General features: G+C 41.0%; 1 protein-coding gene across 5 annotated transcripts in view; it reads left to right on the plus strand.

The window, feature by feature from the left end:
• Window positions 1-27801, plus strand: part of piezo1 (piezo type mechanosensitive ion channel component 1 (Er blood group)) — a 355592-nt gene that overhangs the window by 298502 nt on the left and 29289 nt on the right. For 4 of the 5 annotated variants that reach the window (XM_087995785.1, XM_087995781.1, XM_087995784.1 and 1 more), the window contains 7 exons: window positions 1760-1969; window positions 7452-7710; window positions 8361-8549; window positions 10364-10550; window positions 16690-16798; window positions 25534-25681; window positions 26473-26687. In XM_087995785.1, the coding sequence (XP_087851911.1) occupies window positions 1760-1969; window positions 7452-7710; window positions 8361-8549; window positions 10364-10550; window positions 16690-16798; window positions 25534-25681; window positions 26473-26687 (1317 nt within the window). The remainder of the gene's footprint in view (window positions 1-1759; window positions 1970-7451; window positions 7711-8360; window positions 8550-10363; window positions 10551-16689; window positions 16799-25533; window positions 25682-26472; window positions 26688-27801) is intronic. The other variant, XM_087995783.1, reaches the window with a different exon arrangement.

Here is a 27801-nt window from a genome sequence, read left to right on the forward strand (position 1 = left end):
AAACACAGTTGGGAAGACAAAGAAATGGATCAAGGTATGAGGATCTCTTAAGGAATTATGTAGAGTCCTCGACTACATCACTGGAACCTGATTTGCATAATTGCAAAGCAAGTGGAACAGGAGTAGGCCATTCAGCCCCTTTAACACAATCTGCCATTCAACATGCTGATCACCCACCTCACTGCCATCTTCCTGTCTTTCTCTGTATCCCTTGATATCTTTAATATCTGGCAATCTGACAATTTCTGAATTGTATATCCCCAATGACTGACTCTCCTCAGCCATTTGCAGTGGAAAATTTCAGATTCACCACACTCTGAGTGAAGAAATTTCTTCCCATCACATTCCTATGTGTCCTTCCCTTTATTGTGAGATTCTGTCCCAGTTCTAAATGTCCCAAGTGGGAGTAATATCATATGAAAGTTTTTACCATACAATTTTTCAAATTATATTCCATCTGTCTTGTTCTTGTTCTGACTTAAATTGTCTGCTGGTTGCATCTTCAAAACAACCCTAACAGGTTTAAAAAACTTGATTTCCATAAATCCACATTGACTCTGCCTAATCCTACCATTATTTTCAGAGTGTCCCAGCTATTATGTCATTTATATCAGATCACTAGCATTTTCTCTACTAATGTCAAGTTAACAAATCTGTTGTTCCTGTTTTTCTCCCTCAGTTTTTTTTTAAAAGGCAACAATCCAGAGTTTATTGTGCAAGAGATGAGCAGGCCATGCACAGGAAGTGATCCCTTTAAAATACACACTCACGTTGCTATGCGGCAATCCTAGTAGGACAGTGCAATGCATCAATCAGGTCATGGACTAGAAAAGGAAAGAAAAGGAACGTTTCATAACTCTTACAGAAAAGACCATGCTTGCTCACTTGAGACTCGCAGAACAGTAGCAACATCTGTGGGGATAAAATAATGGGGCATATTAAATAATAATGGGGGACACTGTTTTAAAATCTCTCCTTTGTTTCTGCCAAAGAGATTTTTTTAATGGGTTCAGAGAAGAAATTGTCAAATTTTAGCCAGTGGTTAACAATTTATGTAGGCAAAAGTGAGGACTGCAGATGCTGGAAACCAGAGTTTAGATCAAAGTGATGCTGGAAAAGCACAGCAGGTCAGGCAGCATCCGAGGAGCAGGAAAATCGACATTTCGGGCAATTAATGTTATTCTGTCCCCAGTTGGAAATATCCCAAATTGGAATAACATCCTATGAAAGGGACCAATTGGCCCCTTAACAACCTTGCCACTTAGGCTGCTTAATACCAGGGATAGAAGGTTCACTGATTTTCCCTCTCCACAAATATTACTAGAGCTGGTGGCCATTTCTGCAGTTACTGATTTGATTTCCAATTTCCTGTTTTGTTTTTTCCTGGGACAAGGTGTTCCATGTTTCCCACAGAAAGGCAAGCAGAGGCCCAAGGAGGTTCCAACAGTGACAAATTTAAATTTGTGGAAGTGAGTGCAATTAGGGTAGACCTTGTTCACTGATGAGAACAAGTTCAGCCACATGGAGACGGAGGAGGTAAATGGTGGTTGTGGATTATTGGCCCTTCATTCAAGGAAGAAAGAGAAGATCAGCCAAATTATCTCCCTTGAAAATTCCTACTTGGTAGGGGATTAAGGTATAGAGGCACTGGATGCCAATAGAGGGCACAGGCTAGTGCTGCATCAGGAAACAAACCTTTAATGAAATGTTAAGAACAATTTTTCAGTCCAATTTCATGATGACAATTTTCTTAATGCAGTAGTTCTGAAGAGCAAGAATCATCCCTGATGATCCATGAGGAAGGGGAGTCCCAGGAACTGGTTCCTGATTGCAGCACAAAATCTAACATCAAGGAAGAAAACTTGACTGTGGATTCACTAGAAACAGCCAAGTTTGACACAGAGTCAGAGGAGCAATCATTTCAGCCCATTCCTCGTACCAGAACAGCGAGTGAACTGCTTGCAAGCAGGTACAAAATTAACTCATAAAAAGAGGCAATGTTCCAAATAGGCCACATATATCTGTGGTCAAGACTGAGTCAATTCCAATAAATTGTTGGATATTCTACTTTAACTTGGAATATTACCCTGACTCAAAGCGATTAACATGCTTCCTTTAAGAACTGCAGTTTCACAAAGGTCCAAATTATTTGTTGAAAGGTTGCCAAATCTTTTCATCATACACTCATTCAGGATAAATGCAAGAGTGTCAAATTTCAAATAATCATACCAATTTATAGGACCAGATTAAAGACCGATGATTGATTGGCAGGTTGATCCAAAATGGCTAAGCATGAGCATGGAAAAAGCAATGAAAACTTAAGGCTCCCTCAACTTCCAGGAAATTCAAAAAAGGTACAAGGTTTGTTTGCAGAGAATGGGTCCCTGCGTCTGAATGCATATTGCTTTTAGAAAGTCTGATGATCCATGTTCAAATCTCAACTGATGTTCCTAAAATTGCACCCTAGAGTTGTTCTTTACACGTTTAAGATTGTCAGCAAGTGTTCCCTAAATACAAAATGATATCTAACGGTGGACATTTTGTTTTGGGTTTTATAAACATGGGCTGTGTTGAGTGTGTACTCTGCCTATTACAGGTTACTGACGGAAGAGTTTAGAAGGATGAGGAGGTATCTGATTAAACTTACAGAATACTGAGAGGTCTAAATAGAGTGGATGTGGAGAAGATCTTTCTGCTAGTAGGAGTGATTAGGACCGAGGGCACAGCCTCAGAGTGAAGTAACAACCCTTTAGAATTGAGTTTAGGAAGAATTTCTTCAGCCAGAGGGTGGTTAATCTGTGGAACTCATTGCCACAGAGGGCTGTGGAGGCCAAGTTATGGAATGTATTTAGGACAGACAGATTACTACGGAGATCAAGGGTAACAAGGAAAAGGCAGGAGAATGGTGCTGAGAAACATGTCAGCCATAATTGAATGACAGAGTAGGCTTGATGGGCCAAATGGCCTTGTCTTGCTCCTATATATTATGGACTTATGGTCTTATGGAATATATTTTTTGATTTGTTCAGCCTATGTACCTGTTATCACATTGGTATGACACTGAAATTGGCACATGCTGTTACTCAATTGTGTGGGAGGTAGAATGTCTTATTGGACTAATCATACAATTCTGTTAATGGGAATTACCACCTCATAGCCCCTATATGTGTACTCATTTTAGCAACATCCAAACTATTTGTACTTTTTCCCTACCTTAACAAAAATCTGCAATAAAAGATATCCTTGTTAAGCAATTGAGTTAAATAATTCTCTTTCAGAGGTGTGATGTACAAAAGATAAAGTTACATGGTATCAGGGTGAGCTGGCAAGATGGATATAGAACTGGTTTAGTCATAAGAGATCGAGGGTAGCTGTGGGAGGATGCTTTTCTGAACAGAGGTCTGTGAGTAGTGGTATTCCACAGGGATCAGTGCTGGGACCTCTGCTGTTCATGGTCTACAAAAATGATTTGGAGTAAAATGTTGCTGGTCTGATTGGTATGATATAAAGATTGGTGGAGTTGTGGATAGTGAGGAGAATTGTCATAAGATACAACCAGATATAGATTAGTTGGAGGCATAGGCAGAAAAATGGTAGATGGATTTTTAAAATCCAGACAAATGTGTGGTGATGCATTTTTGGAAGTCAAGTACAGGTGACAATTATACAGTGAATGAGAACCCTTCGGAGTACTGATATGCAGAGGGGTCTGTGTGTGCTGGTCCACACATCATTGAAGGAAGCAGTGCAGGTAGATAAGGTAGTAAACAAGGCCTATGGCATACTTGCTTTCATTGAAAGGGGCACTGAGTATAAGGATAGGCAAGTTATGCTACAGCTTTATAAAACTCTAGTTAGGCCACATTTAGAATATTGTATACAGTTCTGGTCACCACGCTACCAGAAGGATGTGAATGCTTTGGAGAGACCACATAAATGGTTTACCAAGACATTGCCAAGTATGGGGGATTTTAGCTATGAAGAAATATTGGATAGAGTGAGCAGGTTTTTGCTGGGATGCAGGAGGTTGAGGGATGATCTGATAGAGGTTTGTATGATTGTGAATGGAATAGATAGAGAGGATAGTATGAGGCTTTTCCCAGAACAGAGGGGTCAATTAGTAGGGGACACAGGTTCAAGATGGGGGGGGGTCACGGTTTAGAAGAGATGTGCAAATAAGTTTTTTGCACAAAGAGTACTAAGTGCCTGGAACGTGCTGCCTGGGGTGGTGATGGAAACAGACACAATATCAGCATTCAAGAAATGCTAGGAAGAATACTTGAAAATGTAGGGAATAGAGAAATACAGATCCTGTAAGTAAAGACAGTTTTAGCATGGAAGGGCACAGGCTTGGAGGACCAAGGGATCTGTTCCTGTGCTATGTTGTTTTTTGTTTTGTTCTTCTTTGTTTCTTTGCAGTTCCTGAGATCATTTTTGCATTGTTCATAGAAATGTATTGAAAATGTGCTTTAACTTCCTATTTCAGTGCTTGGTATAATCATCTTGTTATAAGAAATACACAGGGTATTGCAATTGAAAATAAATGCTGGTGTTAACAACAGTTAACTCAAAATGGAAATGGTTCTATTTGGCAAATTGGATCCAAGACTGGTTTAGTGGCAAGAGACAGAGAGTGATGGTCAATGAGTGTTTCTGTGATTTGGAAGCTGTGTCCGGTTCAGTGTTGGGTCATTTGTTGTTTATAGTGTACATTAATAACCTAGGCATGAGCATAGATGATTTGATCATTAAGTTTGCAGTTTACACCAAAATTTGTGTTGTGGTAAACAGCAAGGAGCAAAGTTTTAGACTACAGGATGATATAGATTGACTGGTCAGATGGGCATAACCTTGGTAAATGAAATTTAATTCTGAAAGGTGTGAGGTGATATATTTTGGGAGGACCAACAAGGCAAGGAAATATACAATGAATTATAGGACTGTAGGAAGTACAGTAGGACCTTAATATCCATGCCTTTTGATCCTTGAAGGCAGCTGGAAAGTTAACTAAGGTGGTTAAGAAGGTATATGGAATATTCGTTTTTATTAGTCAAGACATTGAATACACACGCGCGATGTTTATGATGGGGACATATAAAATGGTAGTTAGGCCACAACTGGAGAACTGTGTACAGAGGAGATTTACCAGGATGTTGCCTGGACTAGAATGAATCAGCTATGAAGAGATGCTAAATAGGGTGAGGTCATTTATCTTGGAGAACTGAAATCTGATGGACATCAATAAAGTTGTGAGGGGCATACAGAGAAAGACATTTTTCACTTTAGTAAAGGAGTAAACAAATAGGAGACACAAATTTAAGGTAAGGTGCAGAAACTTTAGAGGGGAATTACGGAAAATGTTTTTCACCCAGAGGTTGGTGGAAATCTGGAACTCACTGCCAAAAAATGTGGCAGACTGGGAACCATTACAACATTTAGGAAGTATTTCGATGAATACTTGATACACTATGGCATTCAAGGCTATGGGCCAAGTGCTGGAAAATGGGATTAGAATAGATAGGTGCTTAATGACCAGCATGGATAGACACATTCATATAACATGGAAACAGGCCCTTCAGTCCAACTCATCCAGGTCAACCAGGTTTCCCAAACTAAAATCGTCCCATAAGCCTGTGCTTGGCTCATATCCCTCAAAACCTTTCCTGTACATGTATCTGTCCAAATATCTTTTAAATGTTGTGACTTTACTAATCTCTACCACTTCCTCTGGCAGTTCTTTCCATATATGCACCACCCTCTGTGTGGAAAAATTTGCCCCTCAGGTCCCTTTTAAATCTTTCCCCTCTTACCTTAAACCCATGGCCTCTAGTTTTGAACTCCCCCCACCCTAGGGAAAATACCTTGGCTATTCACCTTATGAATGCCTTTCATGACTTTACAAAGCTCTACAAGGTCACCCCTCAACTTCAAATGCTCCAGGGATGTAAGTCCCAGCCTACCCAGCTGCTCCTTATAACTCAAACCCTCCAGTACCAGTAACATCCTTGTACATATTTTCTGAATTCTCTCCAACTTTATAGCATCCTACCTATAGCAGGGCATCCAAAATAGTATTCAGTACTACAAATGTTGCTTCATAGAGACATAGAGATGTACAGCATGGAAACAGACCCTTCGGTCCAATTCGTCCAGACCGACCAGATATCCCAACCCAATCTAGTCACACCTGCCAGCACCCGGCCCATATCCCTCCAAACCCTTCCTATTCTCATATCCATCCAGGTGCCTTTTAAATGTTGCAATTGTACCAGCCTCCACCACTTCCTCTGGCAGCTCATTCCTACATGCACCACCCTCTGCGTTAAAAAGTTGCCCCTTTTATCTCTTTCCTCTCTCACCCTAAACCTATGCCCTCCAGTTCTGAACTCCCCCAACCCAGGGGAATACCTTGCCTATTTATTCTATCCATGCCCCTCTACATTCTTTACAACCACAACATGATGCCCCACTCCTGAACTCGATGTTCTGACCAGTGAAGGAAAGTGTGCCAAATGCTTTCTTCACCATCCTCTTTACCTGTGCCACCACTCTGAAGGAACTATGTACCTGAATCCCTAGGTCTCGCTGTTGGACAGCACTCCCCAAGGCACTATAATTAACTGTATAATTCCTGCCCTGGTTTGTCCTACTAAAATGCAAACCTCTCATCTGAATTAAAATCCATCTTCTGTTCCTCAGACCACTGGCCCAGCTGATCAAGATCCCATTGTGCTCTTAGACAACTTTCTTCATTATCTACTATACCACCAATTTTGGTGTCATCCACAACTTACCAACTATGCTTCCTATATTCTCATTCAAACTGTTTATATAAATGGCAATAGTGGACCCAGCACCAATCCTTGCAGCACACTACTGGTCACAGGCTTCCAGTCCAAAAGATGACCCTCTACCATCACCCTCTGTCTCCTACCATCAATCCAATTTTGTTTCCAATTGGCTTGCTCTTCCTGGATCCCGTGTGATCTAACTTTACTAACCAGTCTAGCATGTGGAACCTTACTTCTTTCCCAGCTGTTAAACTCTCTGACCATTTCTTTATGTACACTGATTGATATGGGAAGGCTTAATAGCTGAGATGGTTTGATATGTGGATCAGATTAAGGTCAAAAGCACAAAGTTTGATTCCTATTCCAGTTGCAGCAAACATGGACCTGCCTTTGTGCCCCAACTGGGATAAAAAGTCACGGTACTTTGCAAATAATCATCAAGGTCCTCCTTCAAGCAAAGATCTCAAGAAGAGTGATTGATGTAGTGCACCACAGTATGGGGGTCAAAAATTACTATACAATACTCAAAATAAATGGGACAAGAAGCAGATTGTTAGAGGAATGTGCATTTTGATATTTTCAAGGAATAAAAGGTGGCAAAAACATTACTCATCAGGTGTAACATTTTAAGATTAATGTTTTTGTTTTTATCTTTTTAAGCCATTCTTCCATTGAAGAATTGGAGGGATCGAAGAAGTTTTATCAATCCCACAACCGATTTTTGAAACTGGTATTTGCTGTGTATAATGTCATTGCTGCTTATTCAGAGTTGACCTGCTACTTCATCATTATCTTGAACAATATGATCTCTGCCTCTGTAATCACACTCTTTCTTCCCATTCTGATGTTCCTCTGGGCAATGCTTTCAATTCCTCGGCCCAGCAAACGATTTTGGATGACAGCAATCATCTACACTGAGGTGAGCTGAAGAGAGATCGCATATTGCTCATTGTACAAATTTACATATTTTATGCTTTATGTAGTTGAAAAATTGTTTTTATTCCCTGCGTAATACTTATGATCTTACCAGCTTTCCTGTGTGTTAATATAAGGTGTATACATGTGACAAATGGAGTTGGACAAAAAGGAACTGTGTTTCAATACAATCCATTATAACACTGTAATTCGCACATTAAGGACCAGTCTTGCCTCAGTCATAGCAAGCCACCTTCATTCTTGAGTTAGTAAGCTGGGATTCTGAGCAATATTTATCCATCAGCCAGCTGTGAAAAATAGATAATATGTTCATTTAGACAATGGTTGTTTTTGGAACCTTGCTAATTACGTGTTGTCTGCTACAGTTCCCTAGAATTGCGACAGTGACTTTTAATCAGAGACAATTAATTGGGTATAAGGTATTTGTATTGAAGTTTTATTTGAAACCCCTGAGCTTGTTGTACTCTGATTTGTTTTACTTAGTGAACATTTCAGGTAATGACAATATGAAGATCAATGTGGGCATTAATTGTTATCATGGCTATGATATTTTCCTGCATAATATTCAGTGTTCTTAAGTTTCAGCATTTTAATGCAAGTTCAGGTGTAACCTGCTTTCGTTTCACTTTGCAGGTGATGGTGGTCATTAAATACTTATTCCAATTTGGGTTCTTCCCTTGGAACAACTCCTACGTCATTTCATTGAATGAAGACAAGCCATTCTTCCCTCCACGTATTCTCGGTTTGGAGAAGACTGATGGTTATGTTAAATATGATCTGATTCAGCTGCTGGCACTTTTGTTCCATCAGTCACTACTAAAGGTTACATACCATAACTTTCAATAGCGTTGATAAAACAATCATTTGTTTAGTGAATTAGCAACTACTAATAACATACACAAAGGTGCTTTTCAAAATCTTAGCCTGGTTTACAATATTTTTCCAGTGACAAATGAGAATGAATTTATAGGCAGGAAAAGGAACATTTGCAATAGACTGAAATAGTCTTTAGGATAGGTCTACATTTTTCAAAATTGAGCTCCTGTTTCAATTTGGAGAATGTTTGGGTTATGTGGCATAAGCAGAAGTTCCTCACCGGTCCCTCAGTCAGCTTTAAAATATTTAGATCTTTATCTCGCGTGAATGAGCAAAAGTAAAATCAGGGCTCAGTGATATCTTGCCACATTTTCTGTCTGCTTTTTTGAATTCCATCAGGGATCAGAATTCTTTTTCTTTCCTGAGGAGCCCTCTTGGGATTTTTTGAACTACTACTACTACTACTATTTTGATTTCTAAGGGAAGTTTCTCATTCCACTGGTAGGTGAGGCTGTCACATTGTAACAATATCTTCTGTACACTTCTTGACTTATATTCTGACTCAACCAGAAGCAGAATTGGAATAATTCATCAATAGTCTTGATAATTATCAACTCTCCATTAAACTTAAAACCATAACATACGAGAAAAACATCAATTTTGAGACACCACCTAGGATTTAAATTGGTACAACACAACAGGTGTAAGTTAACAACAGTTTTTATTTATCAATTTAATTAACATACACTTCTCCAGCCAAAACGCCACCAGCCTGTACCCACCTTCTGAAGACTGCTGGGCTCACTACTAATGCACTTTCATTGCCTGTACACAAAGCTTTTTGTTCTCATCAGGTAGTTAGAAATCTATTTATTGAATCTCAGAATTAATTTTAATAATTGATATTTAATTAATTTAATTGTAACAATATTTTAATAATTAATTTAATAGTTACTAATTTAAGAATGTTCATTGCAATAGAATCCATCTTATTTTTTCCAGGAATTATAGCTCCTCAACTTTGTCAGCCCTAAACTATGCATTCTACATTCATTTGCAAGAATTCATTACCTCACTGACTTAATGTTTTCTTGGATCCCAGTTAGCTGAGTATTTCTTTGACTCATTTAAAACTGTTTTATCATCTTTGTGCCTTCCCAGTTTTTTTCCCTTTTAGCTCCCCCAACCAATCCTTGCAACTTCGCCATTAAATCCCTTTCTCCCTTGCAACCCTCTTCTTCCATTGTACGTCCTTTAGCAAGCACCCACCTTTCCCAAACGTGACAGGAAACCTACCTCTGATTGAGGAGTGAGACCCCACCATTTCCATCCATTCAACTTATTGATCTCTGATCTCTGAATTGTAATTGAAATCCTCTACCAGAAACCTACTGTGGCTGTACTTACACCACACTGACTGCAACCATTGTGATAGACAGCTCACCTCCTCTAAGGGCAATTATAACTGGTAGTGTTGTCAGTGCTTTCCACAGCCTATGAACTAAATATAAAAGAGGTATTCCTTACCTGGGGGATGTCCAGCTTGAGACTGCACTGCACCTCACCAGTCTGATGTACATAAAACCTTCAGGTTTAATGTCAGTCTGCTGCTCCATTGTAGACCTTGCTCCCGTGCAGACAGGTCAAGATGATCTGATTCTTGCCGTATTTCATCAAGATGCAGTAAAACCTCACTCAAAGTTACTCTGGATTGCATTATGTATGTATTTATAAATAAATCATCACACAGCGAAAGCACTGATTTGTTTTCCCCACCCCACACTTCCAAATGCTGTAATTTTCCACCATTCTATTTTCAGCGGTATGGACTATGGGATGATCAGGAAGTTCAAAAGAAAAAGGACATTATGAAAGAAAAGGAGGCCATCAAAGAATCACAGGATGCAAACCAGGACCCAGCTGCAGATGACCACGTTTCTGACCTAGAACCAACACAGGAAGTAAAAAAGAGCAGATTTCGTTTTAGGAGGAGAAAACAAACCAAAGGTTAGAAGGTTTTAGAAACAATGTTGCCAGACTTGAGAATATTCCTTAAAACAAATTTAATAAACTCCTGTTTTAACCTCTGAAATTTGCATACATCTGAGCTAATTCAGATGTTGGTGTTTCAAACATTTTAATCCACATGTCAAATCACTGAGTTACACTAAACCAATACAAATTATTTCCCCCCATTTTTGCCTTGGACTTCTGCTAATTTACTTTGCTTCTTAAATATTTGAAAGAATTTGCTCCCTTTCATTCCTTTCCATTCTGAAAACATGCATTCTTACAGTTCCATGGATGCTGCAAACACTTCAGTATCCAAGTGTTTTCAAAGAATGGAAGAGTCTCATCCATGAGTCATTCTAGCAAATCTATGCTAAACTGTCTCCAAATTAAACTGCCTCCAGATTAAACTCTCTCCACATTTTTCCTAAAATGTGCACTTTTCCAGTTGTTCCAATACTCCAGTTGAGGCTAAACCATTGTGTGATGAAGCCACAAAATCTGCCCTGTTCGGGATTTTAAACATCAGAGTTGGCTCCATACTTTTTTGAGAGGGGGGGGGAGAATCAATCAGGTTCTACCCACTGCTGGGAATGTTCTCAAGCTGCTGGCATGTGGAATGAATTGGAAAGCCATCTGATGTTACTCTCACTTATTCTCCAACCCCCCCCCCCCCACCACCACCACCCCAACTGCCACCATCAGTCCCCCAACCCCATCTTCTCTCACAACCACCACTGGCTCTCAAATTCAGCAGAGCACACTACAATTTTGTCATGATCATTGGTATCCATCTTGTGTGATTTGTTGCTAGATGTCTACATCAGTTTTAGAATTCCTGTCTTTCTCACTAGACAAAAATATAAATATTTTAATTGCAGTCCAAATCAATGTGCAAGGGAGAGTTTTAGGCAATTGCACCACAATGAAGGCACTAACAAACACAAAGACAACTTAAGTGCATGAGAAATGGAAATTGGATAAGATGTTGGGTCTGTGAACCTGCTCCACATTTCAACCAGACCATGGTTGATCTTCTAGCTAAACATCTCCTTCCCACTATATTATCATATTCTTTAATTTTATTAATAACCAAGAATCCGTTGTGGGTGGCACGGTGGCACAGTGGTTAGCACTGCTGCCTCACCGCGCCAGAGACCTGGGTTCAATTCCCGCCTCAGGCGACTGACTGTGTGGAGTCTCCCCGTGTCTGCGTGGGCTTCCTCCGGGTGCTCCGGTTTCCTCCCACAGTCCAAAGATGTGCAGGTCAGGTCAATTGGCCATGCTAAATTGCCCGTAGTGTTAGGTTAGGGGTGTGGGTGGGTTACGCTTTGGCAGGTCGGTGTGGACTTGTTTGCCCGAAGGGCCTGTTTCCACACTGTAATGTAATCTAATGTTATGGTTCTGTTCGCCGAGCTGTGGATGAGTGCCATGCCTCTAGGAATTTCCTGGTTGTTCTCTGCTCTCTAGGAATTCCTAGAGGCATGGCACTCATCCACAGATTCAATCAATAAGCACATCGTTCTGGACCCAATATACTGACCACTGCAACGGACAGCTGGAACTGACAACCGGAAGCGGCAGAGACAAACCACTATAAATGCCGGAGGAAAGATCACAGAAGCGCTTCACAGGAGGCTCCCAAGCACTGAGGATGTCACCTAGACAGGGGATGAAACGTCTGCAACACAAATTCCCAGCTCAGCGAACAGAACCACAACAATGAGCACCCGAGCTACAAATCTTCTCTCAAACTTTGAACCAAGAATCTATTAATCTCTGTCTTGAGTATACTCAGCAACTGAGCAAGCACAGTTCTCTAGGATGGAGAATTGCAAAGATTCACAATTTTTGAAGAATTTAGAACTGAGTTAGCAGATGTAGGACTGATTCTGGATTAGTGGTGCTGGAAGAGCACAGCAATTCAGGCAGCATCCGAGGACAGGCAAAATCGACATTTCGGGCAAAAGCCCTTCATCAGGAATAAAGGCAGAGAGCCTGAAGCATGGAGAGATAAGCTATAGGAAGGTGGGGGTGGGGAGAGAGTAGCATAGAGTACAATAGGTAGGTGGGGAAGGAGATGAAGGTGATAGGTCAGGGAAGAGAGGGTGGAGTGGATAGGTGGAAAAGGAGCTGGGCAGGTCGGACAAGTCCGGACAGGTCGAGTTACTGGAGGTTAGAAACTAGGATGAGGTGGGGGAAGGGGAAATGAGGAAACTGTTGAAATCCACATTGATGCCCTGGGGTTGAAGTGTTCCGAGGCGGAAGATGAGGCGTTCTTCCTCCAGGCGTCTGGTGGTGAGGGAGCGGCGGTGGAGGAGGCCCAGCACCTCCATATCCTCGGCAGAGTGGGAGGGGGAGTTGAAATGTTGAGCCACTGGGCGATTTGGTTGATTGATGCTGGTGTCTCTGAGATGTTCCCTAAAGCGCTCTGCTAGGAGGCGTCCAGTCTCCCCAATGTAGAGGAGACCGCATCGGGAGCAACGGATACAATAGATGATATTAGTGGATGTGGAGGTAAAACTTTGATGGATGTGGAAGGCTCCTTTAGGACCTTGGATGGAGGTGAGGGAGGAGGTGTGGGCACAGGTTTTACAGTTCCTGCGGTGGCAGGGGAAAGTGCCAGGATGGGAGGGTGGGTCGTAGGGGGGCGTGGACCTGACCAGGTAGTCACGGAGGGAACGGTCTTTGCGGAAGGCGGAGAGGGGTGGGGAGGGAAATATATCCCTGGTGGTGGGGTCTGTTTGGAGGTGGCGGAAATGTCGGCGGATGATTTGGTTTATGCGAAGGTTGGTAGGGTGGAAGGTGAGCACCAGGGGCGTTCTGTCCTTGTTGCGGTTGGAGGGGTTGGAAAACGTCGATTTTGCCTGTCCTCGGATGCTGTCTGAATTGCTGTGCTCTTCCAGCACCACTAATCCAGAATCTGGTTTCCAGCATCTGCAGTCATTGTTTTTACCTCGTTGATTTTAACCCTAGATGTAGGACTGAGTTGAGGAGGAACAACTTCTTCGAAAGGGTTGTGAATCTGTAGAATTCCCTGCCCAGTGAAGCAGTTGAGGCTACCTTGTTGAAGATTTTTAAGCCAAAGATGGATTGAATTTTGAACAGTCAAGAAATTAAGAGTTATGGTGAGCAGGTGGGTAAGTGGAGCTGAGTCTAGAAAAGGATCAGCCATGATCTTTTTGAATAGGGGAGCAGGCTCCATGGGCCAGATGGCCTACTCTTGCTCCTAGTTCTTATGTTCTTATTTAAAAAACACTGCCTTGCTGAACCACAGTTGTAAATTGCTGACCTCTTATCTAGTGAATCAGTTCAAGATTCCTCAGTGGCAGAAAAATGTTCTCCAGCATCAAACTTGTCAAGCTGCTTAAGAATTTTATGTATTTCAGTTTGATCACTTCTGCTAAACTCCAGAAAATGTAGACTAATCTATTAAATCACAGCTCTTATGTCAAGTCCCTCACTCAGAAGTCTCTGCACTTCCTCTAGATCAAGTATGTCCTTCCTTAAGTATGGAGAACAAAACCATACATAGATTTGCAAGCATGACATCTCAATACCTTATAGATTCCTTTGTTTTTGTACAGCAAATCCTTTATAACCAAAGCTTCCCAAACAGTTGCTTTCCTAATAGCTTACTGTACCTTGTTATGATCACAGCTGATGGAGTTACTGTGCATATCAAATGCCAGAATGAAATCTGATTTGTTTTTAGTTTTCATTAATAGTGGTCAGTCACTGAAACATAGTCAAATGAGGCTGCGGAGTTTCTTTAACAATAGAACAGAAGTTTATAACACAAAAGAAGTTATAAATAAAAGGCAAGCTACAAAAGTATAGAGCACAGGACCATCTTAAAACACACAATAAAACAAAGTTTTCAACTTATTTTCCAAAATCATTAATTTACAAAGATTCAAATCTAGAGGATGTACACTCTATCGCTCAACTCCTTTCAGATTTCACTTAAATGACTCCTACTAACTTCTTTGCCATGGACTGCGGAGACAATTCAGTGAATCTTTTCCAAATCTGCTAACATGAACTCTTCAATAATTCGATCAGTGGTGCTGGAAGAGCACAGCAATTCAGGCAGCATCCGACGAGCGACAAAATCGACGTTTCGAGCAAAAGCCCTTCATCAGGAATAAAGGCAGAGAGCCTGAAGCGTGGAGAGATAAGCTAGAGAAGGGTGTGGGTGGGGATAAAGTAGCATAGAGTACAATAGGTGAGTGGGGGAGGAGATGAAGGTGATAGGTCAGGGAGGAGAGGGTGGAGTGGATAGGTGGAAAAGGAGCTAGGCAGGTCGGACAAGTTCGGACAGGTCAAGGGGACAGTGCGGGCTGGAAGTTTGAAACTAGGATGAGGTGGGGGAAGGGGAAATGAGGAAGCTGTTGAAGTCCACATTGATGCCCTGGGGTTGAGGCATGCACTGAAGCAAATGTGGCTATGGTACCGAGTTTGTTTCATGACATGGTTGAAGAGCTTCAGGGCAGAGGAAATGACCTGGGAGTGGGCTACTTTCTCCCCACCCCCACCCTCCTCTAGTTTATCTCTCCACGCTTCAGGCTCTCTGCCTTTATTCCTGATGAAGGGCTTTTGCCCGAAACGTTGATTTTGCTGCTCGTCGGATGCTGCCTGAATTGCTGTGCTCTTCCAGCACCACTGCTCCAGAATCTGGTTTCCAGCATCTGCAGTCATTGTTTTTACCTCGTTGATTTTAACCCTACTGCGAATCCTCTTGCAAGGATGCCTGCCTTGAAGAAGTTTTCCTCCTCTCTCTACAAGAATCTCGGAGTCCCTCTCCCACTGCAACTCCCAGGTCATTTCCTCTGCCCTGAAGCTCTTCAACCATGTCGTGAAACAAACTCGGTACCACAGCCACATTTGCTTCCTCAGTGCATGCCTCAACCCCAGGACATCAATGTGGACTTCAACAGCTTCCTCATTTCCCCTTCCCCCACCTTATCCTAGTTTCAAACGTCCAGCCCGCACTGTCCCCTTGACCTGTCCGGACTTGTCCGACCTGCCTAACTCCTTTTCCACCTATCCACTCCACCCTCTCCTCCCTGACCTATCACCTTCATCTCCTCCCCCACTCACCTATTGTACTCTATGCTACTTTCTCCCCACCCCCACCCTCCTCTAGCTTATCTCTCCACGCTTCAGGCTCTCTGCCTTTATTCCTAATGAAGGGCTTTTGCCCGAAACGTCGATTTTGCTGCTCGTCAGATGCTGCCTGAATTGCTGTGCTCTTACAGCACCACTGATCCAGAATCTGGTTTCCAGCATCTGCAGTCATTGTTTTTACCTCTTCAACAATTCTGACAGCCTAAGCTTCCTCTGTTCTAATAACCTGCAGATTTCTAACCAAACTCTTCTAGTTTGGAAATTAGACAAGTGCAATTTTCCTGCTGAGGTGATTGTGCTTTTCATGAACTGTCCTATACACCTCTAAGGAGAGAAAGCTAGATTTTCTTCTGACTCCAGTCAGGTCTCTGTTGAGCTGCCTTAAACACTTCCAATCTCAATGTCTTCTAAACTCAAATCCATCCTTGTTCTGAACTGAAAACAAGTTAATGGTCTTCTCTGTGTACTCTACCTGTTGTAAACCCTGCAGTAAAAACATCAACATTTGTTCATAGTCACCTGCTCTCTGACATATACTGGATTAGGTCACTGATCTGGAAGGAGTCTCTGACCTTTTCTTTATTAAGAAAAAGTAACTGAAGTCATATGCCACTATTTTGGCATTCAAACTCCAAAAATGATATGAATATACATATAAATCACACCTCTCTTGTCACAACCTGTGCATTAATTTTCTATGATTCATATACGATGAACCACTCAGTACATAAGTCTAATATGGAATATTTTGATTTTGTTTAAAGATTTATGCTGTGCAGTTAAATCCAGAATATCATGTATATAGCAATGTATTTGGGATTTTCCTGTATGGCCTACATAAAATAATATCATAACTTGACCCATGAATGGAAGTAAACTCTCTTTATTGCAAAAGAGTTCATCAGTCTGTGTCATGGAATTGCAATTAAGGAGCTTGAAGTAATTTAAGACCTTCTGAAGTATGCTATAAGGTGAAATGCTTTATTAAGAAATATTATCCTTTCAGAGAAAGAACATTCTTCTCGGAAGCCCAAAAAGAAACCTAGCAGAAAAGAAAAGGCAGGCAAAAAACTGAAGGAATTTGGAATGAAAGTAAAACATTTTCTCTTCCAGATGTAAGTGCCCATGGTTTTATGTTTCTGTAACCAAGGAGATTTTAAAGGGTGATTTCAATTAAGGTGCAAAATATGAAATTTATTTTAAATTGAGTTTAATCAACCCATTTAAATCACACTGGAATAGAGAAATTAAGGAAATCTACACTATTTAAGATCTGCTTAAATTAAGTTTGAGTCTAAACCAAAATTAACAAAGGCAGTAGAAATTGTCACAGGACTCAATGCTATTCTGCAATGGTGAGTTGACCTATCATTCTAATGTAAACCTATACGATTAACTGATTGAATAACAACTTAGGCGTATATGTAGGGATATGTAACACAACAGCTTATAAGGCCGATGTCCAGGGCACTGTGCAAAGATGGAACTCCCTGATAAAAGTTACAATACAGAAAAACTCCATTTGCATACTATTATTAATGCACTGTCTCAACCTTCAGTATGCGTTTCATTACTTACTTGTTCTTTAATTAGATGGGATGAGGAGCAACAGGGGTGGGAGTGTGCAGTGGGTGTGGCCCAAATGTCCTTTGTGCCCAAGGTCCCCAGCATTTGAAATTTGTCTGTGCATGCATCCCTGTTGTAGGCTGTGTTACTGCTTGAGGGTGGAATTTTCACAGGTAAGAAAAAGTGGCTCAGAAAATGCGTGTGGGGAAGCGGCTAACCACTATGCAGTTGTTGGGTTAGTAATTTAATAAAATCAAACAGCTCATTAGAGGCTGATGTAACTTGCAGTTCCAGATTTGACAACCAGTGCTGTACACCTGTTTCCAAGCATGTCAACAAATCACCAGGCTCACTGAGATGAATCCACAGCAGGAAAAGCACCTTCAGGCTGGGAAATCTCTGATCAATGAAACAGGAGAGAGACTACTGGTCACTGCAGTCACCCTGATGAGTGATTTCACCCTTTCCACCTTCACCCACAGGTCACTCCCTTAGATAAAAGAGAGAAAACAAAGGTGCATGTGTTCATAACAGCCTATGTAGACAAAAGGGAAATATTTTGTGTTTGTGTGTGTGTGCGCGTGCGTGTGTGCAAGAAGACTGATGATTGAGTGAAAATGCAAGCTGTATTCTGGGGAATAGTATAGAAGAAAGAGTTGGGAAGGCAGAGCTTGGGTTTGGCATCTGGCAGTGTCATGTCCTCTTGAGGTGTTCGATCTTAGAGTCATAAATCTTCAGTTTGGAGGGAGAGCAGCTTGCTGCTGACTCCCATCCAAACCTGCTTGGTTAGAGAGGCTGATTTCGTCCTTGATAAAGTTCACCTAATACCACACGCTTTGGATTCCTCAGCGTGGCCTCAAGACTGAGAGTTCCAGGGAGAAGCCTTCACAATGCTGCTCTCCATTCCTGTTGTTACTGCAGCCCCAAAGTTCCAGTGCTACTGGAGTAACATTCATAACACATACTGTGGTCCCTATAATTAAAAATCCTTGCTTTGTAGAACCAGTATGTCATTCTACCTGCCTCTGCCAATTGACTGGGAGATTGGTGGTTTGCTACCCCTCTGGCTTATTTAGTGTTTCAGCAAATTCAGTTTCTTCATTCAGGTTCCTGACCCAAAGGGATGCTTTCATTTGGTCAGAAACTAATCCATAAAAATTCTGCAACATGAGTCAGAAAGCAGTAATGAACCAACTGAGAGGTTCTGATTAAAATACAGCTAATGTATTTTTAGTCAATTAAAATTAAATAAAAACCATTTTAGATTGACAGTTAGTCGTACAACTGACACTTCACGATTTGTTGAGAACAAATTTACTCCTCAGTTTGGAAAAAGAAAATTGGAGTTGAGGTTGTCCATAGATAACTCTTGTTAGCTAGCTAATGTCTTTCAGTTTGGGAAACAAAGGAAATAATTGAAATAAATAGAATACCTTCCCTGATACTTGATAAGCAAATGGATACTTTCCCTTTAAAAATCTTTGGAAACCTATAATAAAACTGGTAATCAATGCTAATATGATCTTTTGGTTTTGCTTTCTGGTCTCCATGATTCTCATGGGAAAGTAATCTTTCTGTACCTGCTTTCAGAAAGGACCATAGTCTATCTGTACGAGGTGTTATTTTTATTCATTCATGGACGTGGAAATTGCTGACTACATCAGCATTTATTGCCCATCCCTAACTGCTCCTTTAAGAAGGTAGTGGTGAGCTGATTTCTTGAACCATTACAGTCCATAAGGTGTAAGTACATTACTATTAGGAAGGGAGTTCCAGCATTTTCACCCAGTGACATTGAAGGAACAGCAATATATTCCCAGGACAAAATGGCATGCAGCTTGAAGGAGAATCAGTATGTGCTGGTGGTGCCATGCAGTTACTGCCCTTGTTCTTGAAGGAAAATTCATTAAAACAGAAAAATAACACATACTAGTCCAACTCATCTTGCACACTTCAAAATGGAGGTCCAGAAAGACCACTCATTTCCCTGGATTTGTAGCGATCATGGGTTTGGGAGGGACTTTCTAAGGAACCTCTGTGAATTTCTGCAGTGCACCTTGTAGATGGTACACATTGCTACCATTGTGTCTGTGGGTGCGTGCTAATCTAATGGACTGCTCTGTCCATTACTCTGACTAATCTAATGGACTGCTCGTCCATGCTCTGACTGCTCTGTGTAACATAATTATTGGAGCTGTGCCTAGTCAGGCAAGCAGGGAGTATTCCATCACACTTCTGAGCTGTGCATTGTAGACTTTGGGAGTCAGAAAGTGAACTCCTCTGTGCAAAATCTTTAGCCTCTGAACTGCAGCTGAAGCCACAATATTTACAGTATATGGCAGGCTCAGTTCTATTCCTGGTCAATGGTAACCTGAGGACGATGATGTTGAGGGATTCAGTAATACTAAGACATTGAATATCAAGAAGCGATGATTGGTTTCTCTCTCGTTGGAGATGGCCATTGCCTGGCACATGTGGCCCAAATGTTACTTGTTATTGTCAATACAAGCCTGGATGTTGTCCAAGTCTTGTTGTGTTTGGACACATTTTCAGGAGCTGAGACACCGCAAATGGATCTGAATGTTGTGCAACCATTAGTGACATGATGGACCAGGCCAGACCCTCTCAAAACATTTCAAGAAAGAAGCCCAGACCCTAACTTTGCTAGTTGTTTTAAGCATGTGTATAATGGATATTCCAGGAGTGATGCAGATGGACCAACCACTTAGTTTTAATCAAAACAGAATTTATTTGCAAGATTACCAACAAAAGAGAACAGAAAATAGAATAACTTAACCTATCTGAAAACCCAATTGATTATCCCAACTTAATGATGCTGTTCCAAATACTTACAACAATCCCCATGAGCATCCCTTGGCACAAAAAGTAAAATCAAACAAAGACTTTTACAGGAGAGAAGTCAGAGAGAGGCATGGAACACGTTCTTCCATGTATCTGTTTCTTGGATCAGCAGCCTCAAAACTGCCTGACTGCTTTCAGTGAACAGCCAAATTGCCAAAACCAAATCAAAGCTGAGCTGGGGAAACAGGCCACTCCCCTTTTTCTTGAAACGTGAAAGCCCTTTGCCTGAGGCAGTATCTGTTAGCTATAATTAAATTGGTCCTAAAGCCTATTCAAACCAGACTTTTTGGAATCACTGCTTTTACGACCTCTCTGGGGGAAAAAAAAGCCAAGGACACCATAACCTTGTTAAAGGAGCAGCAGCATCACAGTAAACATCTCCATTTCTGACCTTTTGATGGAGGGAAGGTCACTGATGAAGCAGCTAAAAATGATTGGGCCTAGGATGTTACTCCAAAAACTCCTGAAGTATGGGACTGAGGTGATTGATATTCAATAGCCACAACCATATTTCTTTTGTGCAAATTATGATTCCAACTCATTGAAACAAGTTTTGGTAGGGCTTTTTGATGTCATGCTCCATCGAATGGTGTCTGGTCTCAAGAGTAGTCACTCTCATCTCTTGGAGTTCAGCTCTTTAGTCCACGTTTGGATCAAAGCTGTAAAGAGGTCAACAGCTAAGTGGTCCTAGGGGACCCCAAACTGGGCATCAATGAGCAGGCTGTTCCTTTGCACGTGCACTACAGTTGTTATGGGGGATTTTAACATGCAGGTAGACTGGGAGAATCAGGATGGTATTGGGCCACAAGAAAGAGACTTTGTGGAGTGCCTCAGAGATGGATTCTTAGAGCAGCTGGTGCTGGAGCCGACCAGGGAGAAGGCAATTCTGGATCTGGTATTGTGTAACGAACCAGAATTGGTCAGAGACCTCGAAGTGAAGGAGCCATTGGGAAGTAGTGACCATAATACAATAAGCTTCAATCTGCAATTTGAGAGGGAGGGGTACAGTCAGAAGTGACAGTACTTCTGTTGAATAAAGGGAATTATGGAGCTATGAGGGAGGAGCTGGCCAAAGTTCAATGGTGCAATACCTTAGCAGGGATGACCGTGGAGGAACAATGGCAAATATTTCTGTGTATAATGCAGAAGTTGCAGGATCAATTCATTCCTAAAAGGAAGAAAGATCCCAGGAGGAGGCATGGGCAGCCATGGCTGACGAGGGAAGTAAAGAAACATATAAAGTTAAAAGAGAAAAAGTATAACATAGCTAAGATAAGTGGGAAAACTGAGGACTGGGAAGCTTTTAAAGAGCAACAGAGGATTACTAAGAAGGAAATACGCAGAGGAAAAATGAGGTATGAAGGTAAACTGGCCAAGAATATTAAGGAGGATAGTAAAAGCTTTTTTAGGTATGTGCAAGGCAAAAAAATGGTTAGGACAAAAATTGGGCCCTTGAAGACAGAAACAGGGGAATATATTACTAGGAACAAAGAAATGGCAGAGGAATTAAATGGGTACTTCAGATCTGTGTTCACTTGGGAAGACACAAGCAATCTCCCTGAGGTAACAGTGGCTGAAGGACCTGAACTTAAGGGAATTTATATTTGCCAGGATTTGGTGTTGGAGAAGCTGTTAGGTCTGAAGGTTGATAAGTCTCCGGGGCCTGATGGTCTGCATCCCAGGGTACTGAAGGAGGTGGCTCGGGAAATCGTGGATACGTTGGTGATTATTTTCCAGAGTTCAATAGATTCGGGGTCGGTTCCTGAGGATTGGAGGGTGGCAAATGTTATACCACTTTTTAAGAAAGGTGGGCGAGAGAAAGCAGGTAATTATAGACCAGTTAGTCTGACCTCAGTGGTGGGAAAGATGCTGGAGTCTATTATAAAGGATGAAATTACTACATATCTGGATAGTAGTAACAGGATAGGACAGAGTCAGCATGGATTTATGAAGGGGAAATCATGCTTGACTAATCTTCTGGAATTTTTTGAGGATGTAACTATGAAGTTGGACGAGGGAAATCCAGTAGATGTAGTGTACCTGGACTTTCAGAAAGCTTTTGATAAAGTCCCACACAGGAGGTAAAATTAGGGTGCATGGTATTGGGGGTAAAGTACTAGATTGGATTGAAAATTGGTTGGCTAATAGGAAACAAAGGGTAGTGATAAACAGCTCCATTTCGGAATGGCAGGCAGTGACCAGTGGGGTACCGCAGGGATCCGTGCTAGGACCACAGCTTTTTACAATATATGTTAATGATATAGAAGATGGTATCAGCAATAACATTAGCAAATTTGCTGATGATACAAAGCTGGGTGGCAGGGTGAAAAGTGATGAGGATATTAGGAGATTACAGGGTGACCTGGACAAGTTAGGTGAGTGGGCAGATGCATGGCAGATGCAGTTTAATGTGGATAAATGTATGGTTATCCACTTTGGTAGCAAGAACAGGAAGGCAGACTACTACCTCAATGGAATCAATTTATGTAAAGGGGTAGTACAGAGAGATCTGGGTGTTCTTGTACACCAGTCAATGAAGGTAAGCATGCAGGTACAGCAGGTAGTGAAGAAGGCTAATAGCATGCTGGCCTTCATAACAAGAGGAATTGAGTATAGAAGCAAAGAGGTGCTTTTGCAGCTGTACAGAGCCCTGGTGAGACCACACCTGGAGTACTGTGTGCAGTTCTGGTCTCCAAATTTGAGAAAAGACATTCTGGCTATTGAGGGAGTGCAGCGTAGATTCACGAGGTCAATTCCTGGAATGGCAGGATTACTTTACACTGAAAGACTGAAGTGACTGGGCTTGTATACCCTTGAGTTTCGAAGATTGAGAGGGGATCTGATTGAGACGTATAAGATTATGAAAGGATTGGACACTCTGGCAGTAGGAAACATACTTCCACTGATGGGTGAGTGCCGAACCTGAGGAAACAGCTTAAAAATACAGGGTAGACCATTTAGGACAAAGCTCAGGAGAAACTTCTTCACCCAGAGAGTGGTGGCTGTGTGGAATACTCTGCCCCAGAGGGCAGTGGAGGCCCACTCTCTGGATTCATTTAAGAAGGAGTTGGATAGAGCTCTCAAAGATAGTGGAATCAAGGGTTATGGAGATAAGGCAGGAACAGGATACTGATTAGGAATGATCAGCCATGATTATATTGAATGGCGGTGCAGGCTCGAAGGGCTGAATGGCCTACTCCTGCATCTATTGTCTATTGCTGCTTGGTAGAACTGTCAATGACCCCTCCCAACACTTTGCTGCTGATTGACCATGGATTGCTTGGGCAGTAATTGGCTGGCCAATGGTTAGCTGGTGGGAGTGCTGGAGCAAGCACTCATTTTGGCAGATATTTCAACCTTATGGTGAAAGGTAATTCCAGTACCCATCAACTGACGTTTTTTGAAAACTGCCAAAAACAGTAACTTGTGTATAATGGTTACACTGTTAACCATGCTGCCCTCAGGTTTTTGGATCCCTCACAATTATACTGGATGTTTTCTTATGTTGCTTACATTTGCTGAGAGTAATGTGGTTGACGTGCTATGCATGGACTTCCAAAAGATGCTTGATATAATGTCACGTAATAGACTTGTCAGTAATGTTGAGGACGATGAAATAAAAAGGACAACTAAGCAGATCCAGTGTTGGACAAATGACAGTGTCATGGCTCACTGGAGTCGAGTGCTGGAAATCGAACTACACCTTTCCTGGGGTGATCACAAATGTAAAAAAAAAATAATTAATTAAACTATCCAAAGTTCTGAACTTAATGAGAAAATAACTGTTTGTAGTGAATAAATTGTTTTTAGTCAATGGCAAACCCCAGAAATTGAATTGCTAACCTGTAACTATATAAATTAAACTCTATCCCTTCTTAAACTCCCCCCTTCACAAACAGACACTTTCTTTTCCCACCATTAATATTGTGTCTTGGAAATGCAGTTTGATGATACCAGTCTGAACCACAGGATTCAATGTCTCATTTTCTTTCGGGCTCCTCCAATTCCTTTTATTTCTTTGCTAATGAGACAATGCTGCTTGCACACCAATGCTGTCTTTCATTCACTGATTGAGAAGTTGACAGTTTGAGTCTCTGAAAGTGATTTTCTCTTTTTCATTGTAACAAAGGAATTTGAAGACATCTTGCTGATACAAGTGATTTTCTGGTATCTGGCGAATCAGTGAGAGAAATAGAGAAACTGAGAGAGAGATTTTTGATGCTTTCTTGAGGTGTTTCAGCACCATCGGCCCCATAAGAGTCTGGTTAATCAAAATGTTGTTGTCAAGTAGTTGTCCTATTATTCAGGACCCATCAGCTTCAGGGATTTAGCCTTGCTGGTCCAGGAAAAGACAGTATTGAGTACAACTGACAACGTGCTCCAGTAAACATGATTTTTAAAAAAAATTACAGCCATGTCTTTGCACAGTCTCCTTGATTTAAGGCAAGTCCACAGTCCAAAATAAAGAAAATACAAACTGAGAGCATGGTGAACAATTGATTCTATAACTGGAGCAAGGCATATATTGGTTCTCCAGGGGTCAGAATTACGACCATTACTTTCTTGAGCTAATTAATAGTTTTGACTTGGGAATGCAGAGCATGAAGTATTGTGAACAGTAAGGAGGTTAATACAGAGATTTGTGAAGTAGGAGATTTTGAGATGAAAGACAATGTAAAATCAAGGTTATAATATGAAAGGTATCAGAGCAAAAGAACCCAAGGATACATGAATAGAAATCATTGAAGGTGATGCTGTAGGTTGAGAATGCAGCTGGTTAGATTTGCACTATCCTGAGGTGCTGAGTAGAAAAGCCACAAGATTTTGGTGAACCTTTGTCATTGGTTTTGGCTTAACTGGAATACCTGGTGAAATTTAATTGTCATTTATTGTCCTTATTCAGCCAGAAGTAATCAAGTGACTTGCCATGCAGGAAACCTGAAAGGGTTTGTATGTGTCTGTGTATATAGTGGAATGGGGGACTTCACTCAGAGGCACTCGGGACACGCTGTAGGGCCCTGGCATCAGGAAGGGAAGGCCACACTAAGAACCAACCCCTGATCTTCCTACTGATCTCTGCCCCCAGCCCTGTCCACTGCAACCTCCATCCCACCGTCACTCATCTATCGCCTTGACAATCCTGAATGAAGACGGGTTAAGTGCATATTAGCAGCTGCCCGTGCTCCTCTATATTATGTAAGGATAAAAAATATGGAGGCCGGTAGGGAAAAGAGTGAGGGAATGGGGCTGGTTGAGATGCTATATGGACAACTACTACATTCATGCCCACCTTCCATGTTTTATGATTGAATAATTCTAGGTGATTATAAATGTGGAAACAGTGGGGGAAAAAAAAAGTCTTTAAAGTTGTTTGGCAACTTCCTTGCTGTTGTAAACTAAGGCTACATTTTCATGTTACCAGGGTTCAAAGTATTTACAGGCCCCTGCACAGCTATTTCTATGACATTGTCCATACAAAATATCGTGCAGCAACTGATGTCTATGCTCTCATGTTTCTAGCCGATGTAATAGACTTTGTGATCATTATCTTTGGATTCTGGGCATTTGGGGTAAGTACCAAACCTTTAAATTGTGAATATGCAAACGCTTTTTTTTTGTCTAGTTTTGTCCCATTGATTCCTGTCCAAGTTTTACTCTGGTGGTCACTGTTCATGTGCGAACATTCTTAATCGGCGTCATCATTAAAAAAATTGACAAATGGAGGTTAGTTTTAGTCATGCCTAACAGCATTTAGGTCTGCATTTGCAGCAAACCTTTTTTTGATTCGAATCAGGAAACCTTAATTTTTGTTTATAATTTTCTTTTTATTTGCCCTGCCTAATCCTTGGTTTTCTCCTGAATCCCCATCGTGGTCAGCATTCACTGACCAAATTCACCAAGCCATAAGATGAAGTTAAAATAGTGTTTGGATTTCATGCACTTTATAATCGCTGTTTAACCAAGAAAATAATTTTTCAATGAAGCTTATTCATTCTTGCAATTTTACAATAGCCATTTTAATAGATTAACTAATTTTCATTCAATAAACGTTGACAAAATGTTTCCTTGCGTTCCAATGGCAGCTTCGAGGTCCTGAAATCTACGGTTTGTTATAACCAAGATTTTAATACTTGAAGCTTATTTTTTGCCCCAGACATTATAGTCACACAGCAATTCATGTTTTTCATATAGCGAGGCTAGAAATTAAGAGCATTTCTACAATCTATTCATGAAGCTTTGTTGTTTGAATGTACTGGATTAGTTCTTAATCTGGTAATGCAATGAGTCATTAACATCTTTAGCGGCTATGCTCTGATTTTTTTGTTTAATGCACTGAAGTCTTTTTTTTTCCCCCAAATAGAAACATTCAGCAGCTGCTGATATTGCATCAACACTGTCTGATGATCAAGTTCCCGAGGCTTTCCTGGTAATGGTGCTTATTCAGTTTTCCACTATGGTAATAGACCGTGCATTATATCTGCGCAAAACTGTACTAGGAAAGCTCATTTTCCAGATAATCCTTGTCTTTGGAATACATTTTTGGATGTTCTTCATATTACCTGCAGTCACTGAGCGGTAAGTAATAAGAGTGCTTAATGGAGATTGAAAGGAAGTTGAGAGGGGAAGGAAATAAATCAGGAGAAATTAAAATCAAATCTGTTGGGGATTGTTTGGCTTGTTTATGAGTGCTAACAACGTTAGTTCAAATTGCTACCATACTCATAGAAACAAAAACTTAATTGTTTAGAATAACTCCATAAATGCAAAGATACAAATTTCAGTTCTTGGATTATTTGAACATTTGATTGTCGCCGTGTGGTACTAATAATATTCTAGTACTTCTTTTAATTGGTTACCTTTCAGACTTAATCTTAAATAGCTAATTAAACAGTATAAAATGAAAGCTCTTTATTGTTACATGTACACTTGATGTAAAATACGTATCTATGTTATTGTCCAGCGGGTCCATTGAGCTTGTCCATACTGAGATTGTATAATTCCTGCAAACTGTTATCCAATTCCATGTCCACTAAGTTGTGCAATTTCCAAAGAAAGACAGAAAAGGTGAAAAGTTTTGGATAGTTTAGGGAAATCTGTGAATTTTTTTCTCTAAGCTCATACTATAATGTGCATTTCCCAGTAACTTACTTATATTGCATATATATTGTCAAATTTTAGGAACTCATCCAGTTCCCTTTTGCAACAAATCTGTAGATATTCTTATATAAATTAAACTTTTGAGTCTTACAGTCATACAGCACGGAAACAGACCCTTTGGTCCAACCAGACCATGCTAAACATAATCTCTAACTAAGCTAGTCGCACCTGCCTGCTCCTTGCCCATATCCATCCAAACCTTTCCTATTCATGTACTTATCCAAATGTCTTGTAAATGTTGCAATTGTATCCACATCCACCATTTCCTCAGGAGGTTCATTCGGATGTGAACCACCCTCTGTGTAAAGCATTTGCCCCGCATGTGTTTTTTTAAATCTCTCTCCTCTCACCTTAAAAATGTGCCTTCTAGTCTTGAAGTCCTCCATCCTAGGGAAAAGACAACTACCATTAAGTCCTCTTGTAAAATTGCATTACCCCACTCCTGGGCTAGCTAACGTGGATTACTCACACCAGACAGACCAGTGGTTTTAATTTCAGTGATGGGGAAACTTCGAGAAACAATTATTTGAGA

The sequence above is a fragment of the Chiloscyllium plagiosum genome, unplaced genomic scaffold (genome assembly GCF_037043375.1).
Source record: "Chiloscyllium plagiosum isolate Xiang-an unplaced genomic scaffold, Cpla_swu_hap1 HiC_scaffold_17, whole genome shotgun sequence".
Taxonomy (NCBI): domain Eukaryota; kingdom Metazoa; phylum Chordata; class Chondrichthyes; order Orectolobiformes; family Hemiscylliidae; genus Chiloscyllium; species Chiloscyllium plagiosum.